Below are 13,620 nucleotides of genomic sequence, written 5' to 3'. Positions count from 1 at the left end.
TGAAGGGGGAAATTCTCATTAAAATGTTCAGCACAAATTAAAGATGATCTTAGAAAGCAGCAGAAGATACTGTGGATGGCCACATCATCCACAGTACAAAAGAAAACAGAAGGATTATTTAGAACTGCATTGTAGAACATATGATATGGTTACTGTGACACTGCTGTATTTCCTGGAAAAAGAAATCATGAACAAATTTTATAAATTTTGTAAAATATATATGCTAGTCTAAACACTACAACTTCTAAAGGCAGGGGTAGAAAAACATTAGACAGTTGCCTTAGCCCTTAAACATCTATAATGGTAAAATTTCCATGTTCTCATTTGAAGCAATTTAAAATAAAAGAGTAAATAGCTCCAAAATATTCCCTTAGCTATCAAATTCTGAAAATATTTTTAAAAACCTATTTAAATAAACTCTTTTGCAGGAACTGCAAAATCCCATCTTGAAATTGGATATTTAATGTCCATGATGCGCTAATGCTGAAAGATGAACAAAGGCCAAAGTCAGTTATCCTATCATATAAAATACTAGAAAAGAGAGCCAACATACAGCTAAATGCCAAGATATAGTGGTACTTTGATCTCTTTTCTATGCTTTAATACAATGCTTATCTTATTTGGAGCAGAGCTTCTTAATACTTAATTTTGTTGTAACTTTACAGCTGCTTGCCGATGTCGCAGAATAATCAAAAGTTAAAGCCTCCAAAGTGTAAAGACCTGTAAAATGCATATAAAGAAATCAACTGCATAGCTCAAAGTTTGAAAAAGTAGGATTTGTATTCTTTATTTCTCATGCAAATATGCACTAGGAAAAATAATTATAATAGTAATCCGTTTCAATGGAATAAAGTACTGTAATATTTATAGTCTGAGCCACAGTTATAATGACTGTGGGGCGAGAAGTGAAGTGTCTCAGCATGTTCCACATGTTTTTAACACTGTTCCTAAAGGCTCTGGAGGCTATTAAATTTAATGAACCCATCTGCTATGAAATAGAGGTCCAAACGTAATCAGTTTTCTCAGTGCCATATAATACAGATGGCATTCCATGTTCCACATCCCCAGCAGGAAATTTTATGTTCCTCTTTAAGTGCAGGACTTTTGTTTTTGCTTATGTTTTTGATGTTTCAAACATCTTTTTGATGTACAGCATATAGTATTTTATAGTGTAAATACTATATACATATATACACATGAAAAGTGTTAATTCATTAAAATAAATATTGCCATTTCTTTACATTTTTTTCCTAGTGGTTTTGAAAACCAGCAATTAATTCTCTGTAGTAATACTCTGTGCTTAATGCAATCACTGATAATTGCCCTACTAGCACAACTTCCAGCGTTAGCAGTAGTGCAAAGCAAACACATAATTTATCAAAGTAGTTTACTTCAAAAAATGCAAAGTATACGCATACGTACAAGTATGTGCATGGCATGTCCTAATTTGTATGCTCTGAATGTAAGTGTACGTACTCTTAAAGTATCCATATTCCTATCAGGTCAATATGATTTTTATTTTCCTGTGCATGTCCTCATTTCATTTTGGAAAGAGGAGTGGTTCCCAACTTGTGTGTTTTATTGGGACAAACTGTGCCATGTTTGTTGCACTGCTGGTGTGTGAGGAAAGGCTCTAAACTCAAATTAAAGTAGCACAGCCTCTGAACTGATTTGCACCCTGCTGCCTAACATAAGTAAATCGGATGTGCATTTGCTAACAAAAAGAAACAACATCCATTGTTCTTTAGAGCTGCATCTTAAAAGATAATGAATATGCATTAATTCTATCCAGTTGAGAGGTTTATTCATTTACTTTCTTGAGCACTCATTAGGTTTTGACAGTTGACACAGATCTTACTGAATATGAAGCAGTTAATGTTGTTAATGATAATTCATTTATTCTAGATTCAGCAGTAAAACAAACAGATTAGAGCTGTTCAGTAAAAAAAAAAAAAAGAGAGAGAGAATGCTTAATTACTGTGATTGGAAATTTTGGAGCAGAGAAATTATAAAGTCATGATTTGCAGACTTTTTTTATTGGATTGCCAGTGAAGATTCCCACAGACACCCCCAAAATCATCAGCCTAAAGGGATGTTGTACCTACATATAAATACATGCATATTTTTTTTTAATTCTGTGTACGTTTCTTGTATTGTCATTTTTCAAGCACTATCTATAAGATTCCAGTGCAAATACAGCAGACCATCATTGCTGGAGCAGATGGTCTGAATCCTCAAAATGTAATCATTCTCCTACAGAAATTTTGGAAAAGATGAAATAATTGGAGTTATTGTATCTTTGCAGGAAAAATAATTTGGGCTGACAGTTGATGAGAAGGCACTCCTTAGGCTACCCTCTAATTTTGCTCTCATGTCTCTGTTGTTAAAAGATCACTGCAGGTCCATCGTGGGCAAATCAACATTTGAAGAACCTTATTTTAAAAACAAACCTACCTGGTGGAAAGCCTAATATTCAAGCATGGCTTATCATCCCCTAAGTGTATTCATATATATAAATGTGAAAGAAAGAAAAGGAAATTTTCATGGGAACATCAAAACCAGTTAGTGTTTATAACTTACCCCACTAAAAACCTATTAATTATGGGAGGTTAAGAGATGCTGGACACAAAGGAAGAGTTAGATAATATAATACATTCCTACACAGAATCAGGAAAAACAAAACAAAGCTAACAAACAAACAAAAAAATTACTACACAACAACATCACAGATCTCTGATTTTTGAAACTGGCATAAAAAAAATTCATTCACTGCCTCCATGTAAATTTTCTTTTAGCAGCTGCTGATTAATGGCATTTCCTGACATTCAGTTCTGCAGTGATTAGCAGTATTTACTTGCCGTAGACATACAGGAGAATTCTGAATGCCCTGATGCACTTTAACGCATTCCAATACTACAATCTAGAAGTTACTTTTGAAATAGAGGCCCAGGGAACATTTACCATATAAAAATGCTAATTACATCTACTTATTATAATAGCACAATTAACTTGTGCTACCAAAAGCGTTTGAAGATATCTCTGGGAACAGAAGCTAGTGGAAATGGGATAGTATTTTATTTTTGTTACTTCATAAAAGCTCTTCTGTGCATTGAGCAGAAATAAAATTGAGTGCATGGGAGAAAAACTAAACAGCACAATACCTCACCCAAAACTCCAAGCTGGAAAAAATGCCAGCATAAAAGCTTTGAGTCTGTAGGAGCATTTTATATCTGCACATTATACACAGAATCTCATGCACAGCTCTGTTGCTTCTCTGAAACTGGCTCAGAATTCACCACTGATAAAGAGTTCCAGAACCTCAGTTTCCACAGTTAAAAATATTTGGAAACTGATATGATGTATCTTTGAAGTATTAGCTTCCTATACTCCCTACTAAATTTACACAAAGAACCTGCAAGAGTACACTTACAGTATATATTTCACAAGGATGAGGAGAACTAAATTGAAATTGATGTATCATATATGTAATAACGTAATTACAATATTCATTGGTAGCATTTCATAAATACTTAGTCATGATCTGTCTCAATGCTTTTTGTTTTTTAATGAACTCTTAGCTTCCAAGGCACTAGACAACTCAAAATATTAAATGAAGTAATAATTTGTCCTTTTTATGAAAAGCAATCCTCCAGTTGGAAAGTGAACAGGGCCAATATGGTAATGCACATCTGAATGTGCTCACAGCTTGAAACTAATAGCCTGAAGGAGATGAACTCAACGGTGCATTAGAACCAGAGAATATCCTAAGGTATACTTATGAGAAACAAATTTCCCCAGAAAGAGTTAGAAAAGGTTCAAGTAAGTCAAGTTACACGCTTCAATAAACAAATTCTCAATTGTAAGCATTTAAACAGCGGGAATTCAGGTGCCAGTCCAGTCTTTCTTTTTCCATTTCCTACAGAAAAATAAAAGTAATGTTTCCCCCATTCCAGATGTTATCAAGAGAATGAATTAAGGGCTTCTGTACCTTATGGATAATTATCCATCTCCCCCAGATACCAGCTCTATACATCACATTACTGAAACACCCCAATGCCCAGGCACTTTTTCATTTTCTCTCAGTATATTCACCTGTCTTGACCTGCTATGGCTGCATATATGCTTAAAAGCAGTGACTGACCAATTGAATATTGTTATTTTCCTGAAATAATTTCATACTTTATAGTTATTATCTACTCAAGAAAGAGTATCATTAGAAACTTTCATTTAGAAATCCAACTCTATTTTTAAGGACCCATTAAGTTATTCTGTTTTCTGAGGCATTAAGTACTTGTAGGCCCTAGTGATGTTAAAGTAGCAGAAAAATTATACTGAGACTGGTCTAGTGGAATGCTATCCAGACACCATCACCTAGGGCCCATCAACCAGATGTCCTATCTGCAACTTTTTTAGTGCCTCCACACAAATGTACACCATGTAGAAAGATGATCTTTTCTCCTACTAGACTTCACAATCAAGAAATATCTGCATGCCCCCTTACCTTTGATAACACAAATTCAATTTCCCCCAGACCTGCAACGATGCAACAAGGCTTACTCACTTCCAGTGCGTATCAAACTGCTGAGTAGAGAGGTACAAATGGAAAAGAGGCTGACAACATACCCCAGTCAAACCTTATTAATTATGGGAGGTTAATACATGCTGTCCACAAAGGAATTCTATACTAAAATAACCTAGGAAAGGTGTGGAATATGCAACCACAGGACTGCATCAGGATGCTACATACAGATGGACTTATATCACATCTTCTAAAATCTCAAGATCTTAGTCTAATTGCATTGGCAGCACCTAAACTACTAACCTATTACTGAAACAGCACTTCAACTATTGTGAAGCTGATTTTGGAATTACTCAAGATAGTCTTCAAGCACTGTTTCTCAAGTAAATTACTGAACAGAGAGCAATGACGAATAAGTCCATTTCTGCAGCAACCTAACTAAAAAGGATTTCAGAAATCTATTAAATCCTTCTGAGAGTCAATGACACCTCTTAAGGTCACAGCACTCCCTTGTCAGAAGACTTACAGTTGCTGATAATGTTTCTGTCTGGATCCTAGTATGCTCCAGCATTTTGTCGCTTGTTCTGAAACAGCAGTTTGTCAACTCTCGTTTTTGGTGAGGGTGTAGGAGAAGTATCTTATTAAAACAGTGACGTGTATTACACCCCACGTGTGGTCCCAACAATCTAGCCACGTCTGTTTTGACACAACTGAATGTTGACAAGAACATTTAAGTTTTCTGGCAGCACACTCCCATTTCTTAGCTAACAAGGTCTAAGCAGAAGCCATGGAGGTGCAGGGACACAAACTGTCTGTGAAAATGAAGAGGATCATTTGGGTAGCACTTCCAATTCCGAAACAAAATGGCCAAGGAATAGGCTTCTGAAAACAGCTGCCAGACATGTTAACAGAGGTAGATTCCTTTCATGGCTATTTCCAAAGTTTTGCATATGAACGCTCTAATTTATCCTGTTCTTTGTTTATGAGTTTTATGCTTTGCTTTGATTTATGGCAGTAAGAAGAAGAAGGCAGGAGAAAAGTACTTTGCTACTAAAATGATCATTGCATTCTAGTTTTAAATCTTTTTGTTTTAATAGTTATTATAGTATTAAGGCTCTTAATGGAGCTTTCAGACATTCATAAAAATGTGTGTGCATGGAAGTACATGTTTACACCCTCTAGAATTCATAAGTATGCACTTGCATTTAAACACCCCTGCTGTATTCAGCTAGAATTTCATGTTATATTAAGCTGTTCATTTTCCTTAGACTTTCCAAAACAAATGGAAGAATTACCAAAAATTAGCATAACTTTTCTAAATATATTCCTCCCTGCAGTGATCGAAGAAATACAGACTAACAGAAGAAAAGAAAAAGTAAAGTATAAAATTAATTCTGAAGCAGCATTTCGTACTTGGGTAGTAGAAAAAGGGGAGGACTTGGGTGTTGAGAAAGAAATACTTCATGTACCACAGCACTTTTAGTCTGAGATTCAGAGGCTAAGAACAAGGTTGCACTAAAACAATAAATACATGGATCTCTTCCTGCTACTCTCCCTAGCAAACTAACTTCCTTCAGCACACATGCACATTGATTACTTCAAGCACATAAAAAGCAGGAGGTGAATGAGAACTAGATTTCCCTAGTCATCTTCCCTTGTTGTGGGATGCCCTGAACTGACTAATAAGGTAGTTTTCTTCTCACCATTGTGTTCCACTAACAGAATGGGAACAGAGTGGAATCTGGAATAACACATCCTTAAAAATAAGTAAATAAGAAAGAATTGAGATAATTAAACCACTTTAAAATAACATTCCTAAGAAATGTTTTTTACTTGGTAACTACAGATTTAGTATTTATTTTATATCACTCAGCTAAAGAATAAAAGAGACTTAAGCAAACATGAAAAGTAAAATTCTCCACAGTATTTTCTTTTTTTAAGATTTTTCTGCTTATTTAAAGCCAAACCTCCTAGAAGTATTAAAAACTCTCCAAATAAACAAACAAAATCCCTTAAAAAACAACAACAACAACAAAACACAAAGGGAAACTGGCAAGATTTTCTATTTTGCCCTACTTTCATGAAGGGTAAAATGTAACAAAAAGAATTCAAAAAACTGCTATTAGTAATCTGTGATCTCCAATTCATTGGATTAAAAACTTGGCATCCCTTGTACTAAAGGCCAGATATTTGTGGCAAACTCTTGATCTGTGGATAACTTAGAGATCAAAATATTTTAATTGCTTAAAAGAAAAGCAATAAAGAAAATAGAAGAAAAACTATTTTAGATCAATTCATGAAAATTAACTTTTATCTGCAAATCTGAAGATTTACCACAAATGACACTAAAAAAACAGTTTGCATGTTTAGTCACTGCATTACAGAAAAATCCCTTTAACCTCTAATGTTTTACAAGGACATCAAGTTAAAATTGAATGGTTCTGACAATTTTAGTATCAGATCACCCATTCTATCTACTTTAAAAGGCAGAATCTATTTGGTCTTTTTCACACTAAGACAGCATAACTGACACTGAGCTGTTGATCAGCATCTCTATACTAAAAATATGGATTCTTGTCAGCCTGAACTTCTACACTGACATACTCATATTCTATCTCTGAAAGCACATAGAAAAAGCATTTATTCAATCCAACCAATTTCTGCTCAGTGTCCATGCTGATTAAGAAAAATGCGTAGTTAGAGGTCAAATTCAAACACATTGCTATCACTCACATTTGTTTCATTATTTTCTGTGTAATTTATAATATATAAATGCCTGGTGAAGTTCAGTAATCTCAAACTACTTGCTTGTAACAAAGATGTCAAGATCTGATTTTCACATTGAATTGGAGCATTCCAGTGACAGAAACGCACAACTAGTGTTTTTTAACGACAGTTTTTCTATACATTCCTCATCAAGTTAGCTTACATTAAAGTCATTACATGACTTCTCATGCAGACTTACAGTGCTGTCAATATATGCTTCTGTCCATACCACGTCATGCTCTTGGTCAATAACTTTTGGTCGGCTAAGAACATGGAGGTATTCCATGACATTCTCTTGAACGTCAGCTAGGGTGGAGATCTGAGTAAAAAACCCTGTAAAAACAGACAATTTGAAGTTATAAATCATGCAAAACGAATTAAGGATTTCAAGGAGTATGATGTGTTACATCAGTTGTGTTTTCTGCTTGTTTATTTCCAAAGGAGAAATGCAAAGAAGGAACATTTGATGAGAAGCAGCCTCAAAGAGTAATAACCAGAAGTCACTAAAACTATTGGCCATTCTTGAAAGTCTGGGTTCCCAAGACTGCTATGAATTTCTGGACCACAAATCCCAAATTCTCTATTTCTAGAAAACTCCTGTTGCTTGATGGTAAATAAATACTACTTTTTTTTTTTTTCTTGAACCCTGTTAACCATTAAGTTTGTACAAAACCATCTCACCTTAAGTTTGTCCAGTCTCAAGAAGCATTAATGATTAGAACTAGTCACAAAACAGTGGTTGCAGACATTCTAAAACATTTGTCCTTGTAGAATGTGACTAAACCTCTGATAACAACAGCAACGTTATTTTCAAATGGCAGGTCAGTGAGAATGGAGACTTGGACAGGAATTGCTTTTTTAAGCGATCACAGCTTTGTTAATCCTTTAAAACTTCACCTACAACCTGACAGCACTGAGAACAACAGAGGCCACAGCTATTTGAGCTGTCACCACTTCCTCTTCATTCCTTGCATGTCAAGTATATTTATACGTCATCACCTTGGCTTTTGGAGTCCAAATCATGCAAGGGTGACAAAGGACTGACAAATTTCAAAGCTACAGTTTCACCAGGCATTACTTAAAAGCATCAATTGTCTTTCACATACATTTCTTTACTGAAAAAGAACAATATAACATTTAGTCTTTTGATATGGTCACATCTACCATGGAGCTGCTAAATGAAACCTTCCACAGAAAACACTGCAGCTGGAAAGAACTTTTGGGTGGTGTTCATTATAGGCAGGGTAAAGACTGGCAAGGTTGTAAGGGGGGGTCTCTTGTCTGAGAGCTGGAACTTTGCTTTAACACACCTGCCAGTGATCTGTGCAGTACAAAACATACATTTTACCCAACACCAGCAATAGATTCATATGCATGAATTAAGACAACATGTAGACAGCCTTTATGGCCAAATGACAATTCATAGTATTGTTTAATGTATACTTTCAATAAGTAGAAATCAATTTGATTATACTGTGAACTCAAATATTCCTAGTATAGTAGTATTGTATTAATATTCATAGCATAGTATTCACGCTGCTCCTATATTCGGTATTCATTTTAATAAAAATTCCTTCAGTCCAGTATTTTGTGAGAAGGCTGACAGCTGCGTATACCATCAAGGCTTAACTGTTCTTAACTGTTGCTTCAAGACAGATGTGTATTTTTTTTTCCTAAGGTTTTCAAAGTTTTTTTCAGAATAAAATGATTGTTATAAGTTTCATACAGGAATCTGTACTTGAGAAAGCAGAATTTTATGCAAATACTGTAATGAAATAAATTTATATACTGAGATTACTTGAGTTACTGGCTTAGAACAGTTACAGGAAAAATCAGTATTCTTATTTTCTCTTTCTGATGTGCTGCCTGCTTCAATTCTGCGACTGCAACTGGGTTTCCAAAGTAAAAATATGAGGTTATCCCCTCCTGTGAGTGTTAGAATATATTTAACTTTCTGGTCCTCTGCATTTTGTTATGAACATCAATACTTAATCAAAATATGATTATTTGTCAATAACTTCACAAATTTTGTATCTATAAATACACTTGTGTATTTACACACTGCAGCTTATAAACCTTTTAAACAAAGATTCCAAATACTTCCGAGCTCTTATTGTACAGGAGATAATCCACGTTTTCCCTAAGCAGATCTGAGTGTCTGAGTTCTAGTATAACTCCAGAAAGCAGAAAAGAGAATTAATATTTGGAGGTCATTTGTTCAGCTCTGTTCACATGTCTCAAATTTCATCCTCAACAACTCATAGAAATTCAGAAAAATCAAGCAGAAGCACAGATAGACTACTAAACCTTTTGCCTTGCTTCCTGCAACTTAGCCTAGTGTGCAAAGGCTCAGCCAGGACTCAAACCACTAAAAGCAAAGAGCACAACAAGACACTGCTCATTTCTTTGCGAGAGATTTGCAGCAGGAGATCTCCAACTATGTTCACCTAACCCTGTTCTCATGCACCAAGCACATACTTTCAGTTGTCCCCATGGGCAAGTCTTTAATTGGCGTTAAATAACAGATTTAAGCATTGTTTTATTTCAGTGTTTTCCATGCGATTTTACATCATCACCCCAATATTCTTTCTTTCCACTGAGCTCATGAAAATTTCACTGCATATAATGCCAATACTTCTCTCATAGCAGTCTGCAAATTTAGAGATGGAAACATATTTGCACTGTGTGTTGTACAGTGAACAAAGGACCAACTGCTGTACTTACTGGTTTTATACCTTAACGATATTTAATATGTATTATGTCTAAAATGTTAGAACAGATTAACAGTTTGAAAAAATGTCACAAGATGGTTTTAATCAAACATTACTTTCACATCCATACAGGTTGAAATCACAGTTAGCTAATACTTTTTAATGCAATGCTTCAATTAAAGTCAAAATGTTAAAGGCTCATTTAAGAAGCTCTTAGATGTCTTTGCCTGGAAAATTATTTAATCACAGAATGTAAATTACCTTTCAGATAGAAAAAAAAGCCTTTTTGGAGAATAATCATTTACTCCAATTGCCTCCTGAGAAGATTTTATATCCATTTTTCAAGTGAAAAAAAATTTCTGTTTAACACCCAAATGTTTGTGGCATACATGTCAATACATATTGCAAGACACTGATGATGGTGAATGCTGTTTTGTTTTCATTTAGATGAAACCAATATGGATCAGGTACAGCCAACCTGAGCAGATTATTCATAACTATCATGCATATGGTTGTGTACTATATTAAAAACTTCTTTTTGTACTATTTCCAAGATCACCTATTCTAGTATCTCACATAACACCTTAAATAATATGTCATAAGTCTCCAGGTAGCACGCAAAATGTATTCATTTTTTGTAGTACTTGCAAACCAAATTATCCCTAAGCTGTACAGTAGAGCAAACAGTTTTTAGCCCAATTTCCTAAGACTAAAAGAGACAGTGAATAAGTCTATTGCTTATTCTGAATACATTTCAAACTTAGCAAAGAAATGAAAGTCTCAAAGACAAATGAAAAGTTGCAGCTACACTTGGATTGAAAGAAGTGATTTTGAGCATTCTGTTTGGAAGGAGCCAGATGGTAAATGTGCACATGTATGCTGGCACACATGTAGTTGCAGGCTAGCTATGCAGTGCTCCTAGCCTGGTGAGCATCACAGCTACAGAAGTCAAGGTCAGCAAGTGAAGAAAAATGAGCTCAGTATGGAAAAAAGAAAAATTAAAAAAAATATTTCACAGATGCATTCGCACATCAAGCTGCAAAACAAGAAAAGTTGAAAGAAAGAGTACGTTAGGTACTTTATTCCTTATAATTGGGTAGTTACAATGAACTGAACTTAAAGAAATACAAAAATTGCTGCCAACGATATGTAAGAGACATGACATGATGAAGTCAAGTATATGGGTTCTCTCTAGGTTTTTTCATAATGTGATCTCAGGGGTGGGTTTCATTTACAATTCTGTTGGAAAAATTCGCTGCTTGCATTCAACATTGTCTGCTTAAACATGATCTGTGTCCTCATAAATACGGTTTGTGTGTTCTTGTATGTCACACTAGAAAAATGTACAAAGATTTCATAGTTTCCATGATTTGTTTAATGTGAACTGTTTTCTATGAATGTATGGCTCATCTACTTTTTTTTCTATAAAGGTTTTTCCTTAAGTTCTAGTTTCCATTATAGCAAAGCAAATAGCTACGCAAATTACTTTTCCTACATTTTTGATGTTTGTCCTTACATACATTTTTAGATTTTCTCCTGTAGGAAAAATTCTACAAAAAAAATTACTGTAGTATAGGTAGGAACAGCATTTGGCAATGTTCTTTTAGTTCACTTTCTCTCCATATTTAGACCTTTTGATGATTCATGTGTTTGCAGCTATGTGTGCCTAATGTCAAACCTCATAAGAATTAACTTCCTCCACTGTTAAGTTAAATTCTCCTTCCTAGAGATCAGAGATACCCCATGGGTTTAAAATCTTACCCTTCCTGTAGCGAGGTTTAATCGTCACATAAAGACACGCTCTGAAGTTCTGAGCACAGTTGCTCAGGCCATGTAACCAATGGCAGCAAACTTGTGCTTAACATTTTGCATTCTAACACATGCTTTTCCTCTCCCTGGTGTGTGAACTACGCCACCCCAGAGCTCCTTACACTTAGTGCTACTTTCTTCTCCTCAGCAGAGGAAAAAATTGTGAAAGAAACGGATAGGATTTGGTAATGACAAGCATGAGATATGAATAATCATATGGTTAAACAGAGACACTTATGCTATGCCTTTGCATAATTACACAGTGCGTTGCAATGTTTCTGGATAGCTTGTTTTTCTCTAAATTGTCCAAAATCAGACTTGGAACTTTTAAAAATGCCCCCAAATACACTTTTAAATAGAGTGTGACATTTTTCCTTTTCTGGACACATGTAAAGTAGGTGCACTATTATTGCAACTAATAAAATACCCAGAATTAAAAAATTCCTCTTTGGATAGGGGCTAAGGAGGGAATTCATTGTTTCACCACAGCTGTAAAGCTCACACAGAGAATGCATCCCCTCCTCCTAGGAGGCCTCTCAAGCAGGTGAACAGCCTGTAACTGGCTGCCTGCCACTCCCCACAATAGCCCACAGTGCGGGAGGTGCTGGGGTCATGCTATTAATGGGAGTGGATGTGACTAAGGCTTCCTGTGCACAAGGCTTCCCCGCTAATACAATAGACTATAAACTGCTCCAGCTGGGGCACAGTTTGCCTCAGGGCTAATCTGTCCTCTGCTGGCACTTAGATAGCCGCTATCAGACCTCTGATATGCAAAGCATTTGCTCTTCACTGCTTTCCCAGCTTCTGCTCCTTTCTACTGATGAATCCCCCTCTTTGTCCATTTTCCAATATGTTAAACACTGTGATCCTGGCTAATTAATAAGCATTCAAAACTGAGGCTGTCAAATTGCTAACACAGTATTTTGCTGAAAAAAAAAATAATAAGTTTACTACTGTCTGCTTTGATAGTCAGTAACACATTAACTCCCATCTTTATTTTACAGCATGTTGGAAGTGACTGCTGAGGAAAAGGCAGTGCCTGCTTATTTTAAAATCTGGAACATGCATACTGAGCATTAGGAAACTTTTCCCTTCATGCAACTGAGGATGTTAGTAAATCTTAATTCTTTTCCTTCACGTGCACTGTCTTATGGTACAGATGAGTAAATCATTGCAAATTTCACAAACCGCTCTAGAGGGACAGGACACTGGGGTTCTTGAATGTTTTAATGCATTTAAAATGGTTTGGTGTTTTGCTTCATTAAGCCAACTCCCTCTAGATATGCCCTACTTATACACAAAAATGAAACAGAAAATGAAGCCGGGGGGAGGGTGTCGTTCAAGGATTCATTGTTGGAATCTGGAAGCTAAATATGTTTTGCAAGGTGGTATGAATTTCCCCTGTGATCCGTTTAGATGGAAAGGACTGCTGTCCACAGTCTAGTCAGCTGGAAACCCACCAAATACCCTTCCTCTGTGTTGCAATTCCAAGGCGAAAATCACTGCTAGGAAAATTGATTTTAGAGCCATTGACCCTCAGTGACAACAACATACTTTGGCCCACCCAGGAAAGCAGTAAACTGCAGTCCAGCCATTCAGGCAATCTTTAGACTGCCTTTCCTACACTGCTCATCTCTCTGTGCTGTAATCCTTCCTCTCACTAAAAGAAAATGAGTGAGCTGTAGCTGAAAACTGTAACGGAAAAACTCTAAATCCATACTGCCTGACATGATGACTGATGCTGCTTCCAGTTATGATTTTCAAAGTTATAAAAAACTATTTATTTTCTAATTAGAGGTAAAAGATTTTTTTGTA

The 13,620-nt window shown here is 35.6% G+C and overlaps 1 protein-coding gene across 1 annotated transcript in view; it reads right to left on the bottom strand.

The window, feature by feature from the left end:
* CACNA2D3 (calcium voltage-gated channel auxiliary subunit alpha2delta 3) overlaps nt 1–13,620 on the bottom strand; it is a gene marked incomplete at both ends in the record, with an annotated part of 393,832 nt that overhangs the window by 134,565 nt on the left and 245,647 nt on the right. Inside the window, one exon of the mRNA XM_079540355.1 lies at nt 7,485–7,618. Within this exon, the coding sequence (XP_079396481.1) occupies nt 7,485–7,618 (134 nt within the window). The remainder of the gene's footprint in view (nt 1–7,484; nt 7,619–13,620) is intronic.

Source organism: Tetrao urogallus (assembly GCF_951394365.1).
Source record: "Tetrao urogallus genome assembly, chromosome: 10".
Taxonomy (NCBI): Eukaryota; Metazoa; Chordata; class Aves; order Galliformes; family Phasianidae; genus Tetrao; species Tetrao urogallus.
The sequence above is the reverse complement of the archived record's forward strand: the minus strand, read 5'-3'. Positions and strand labels throughout refer to the sequence as shown.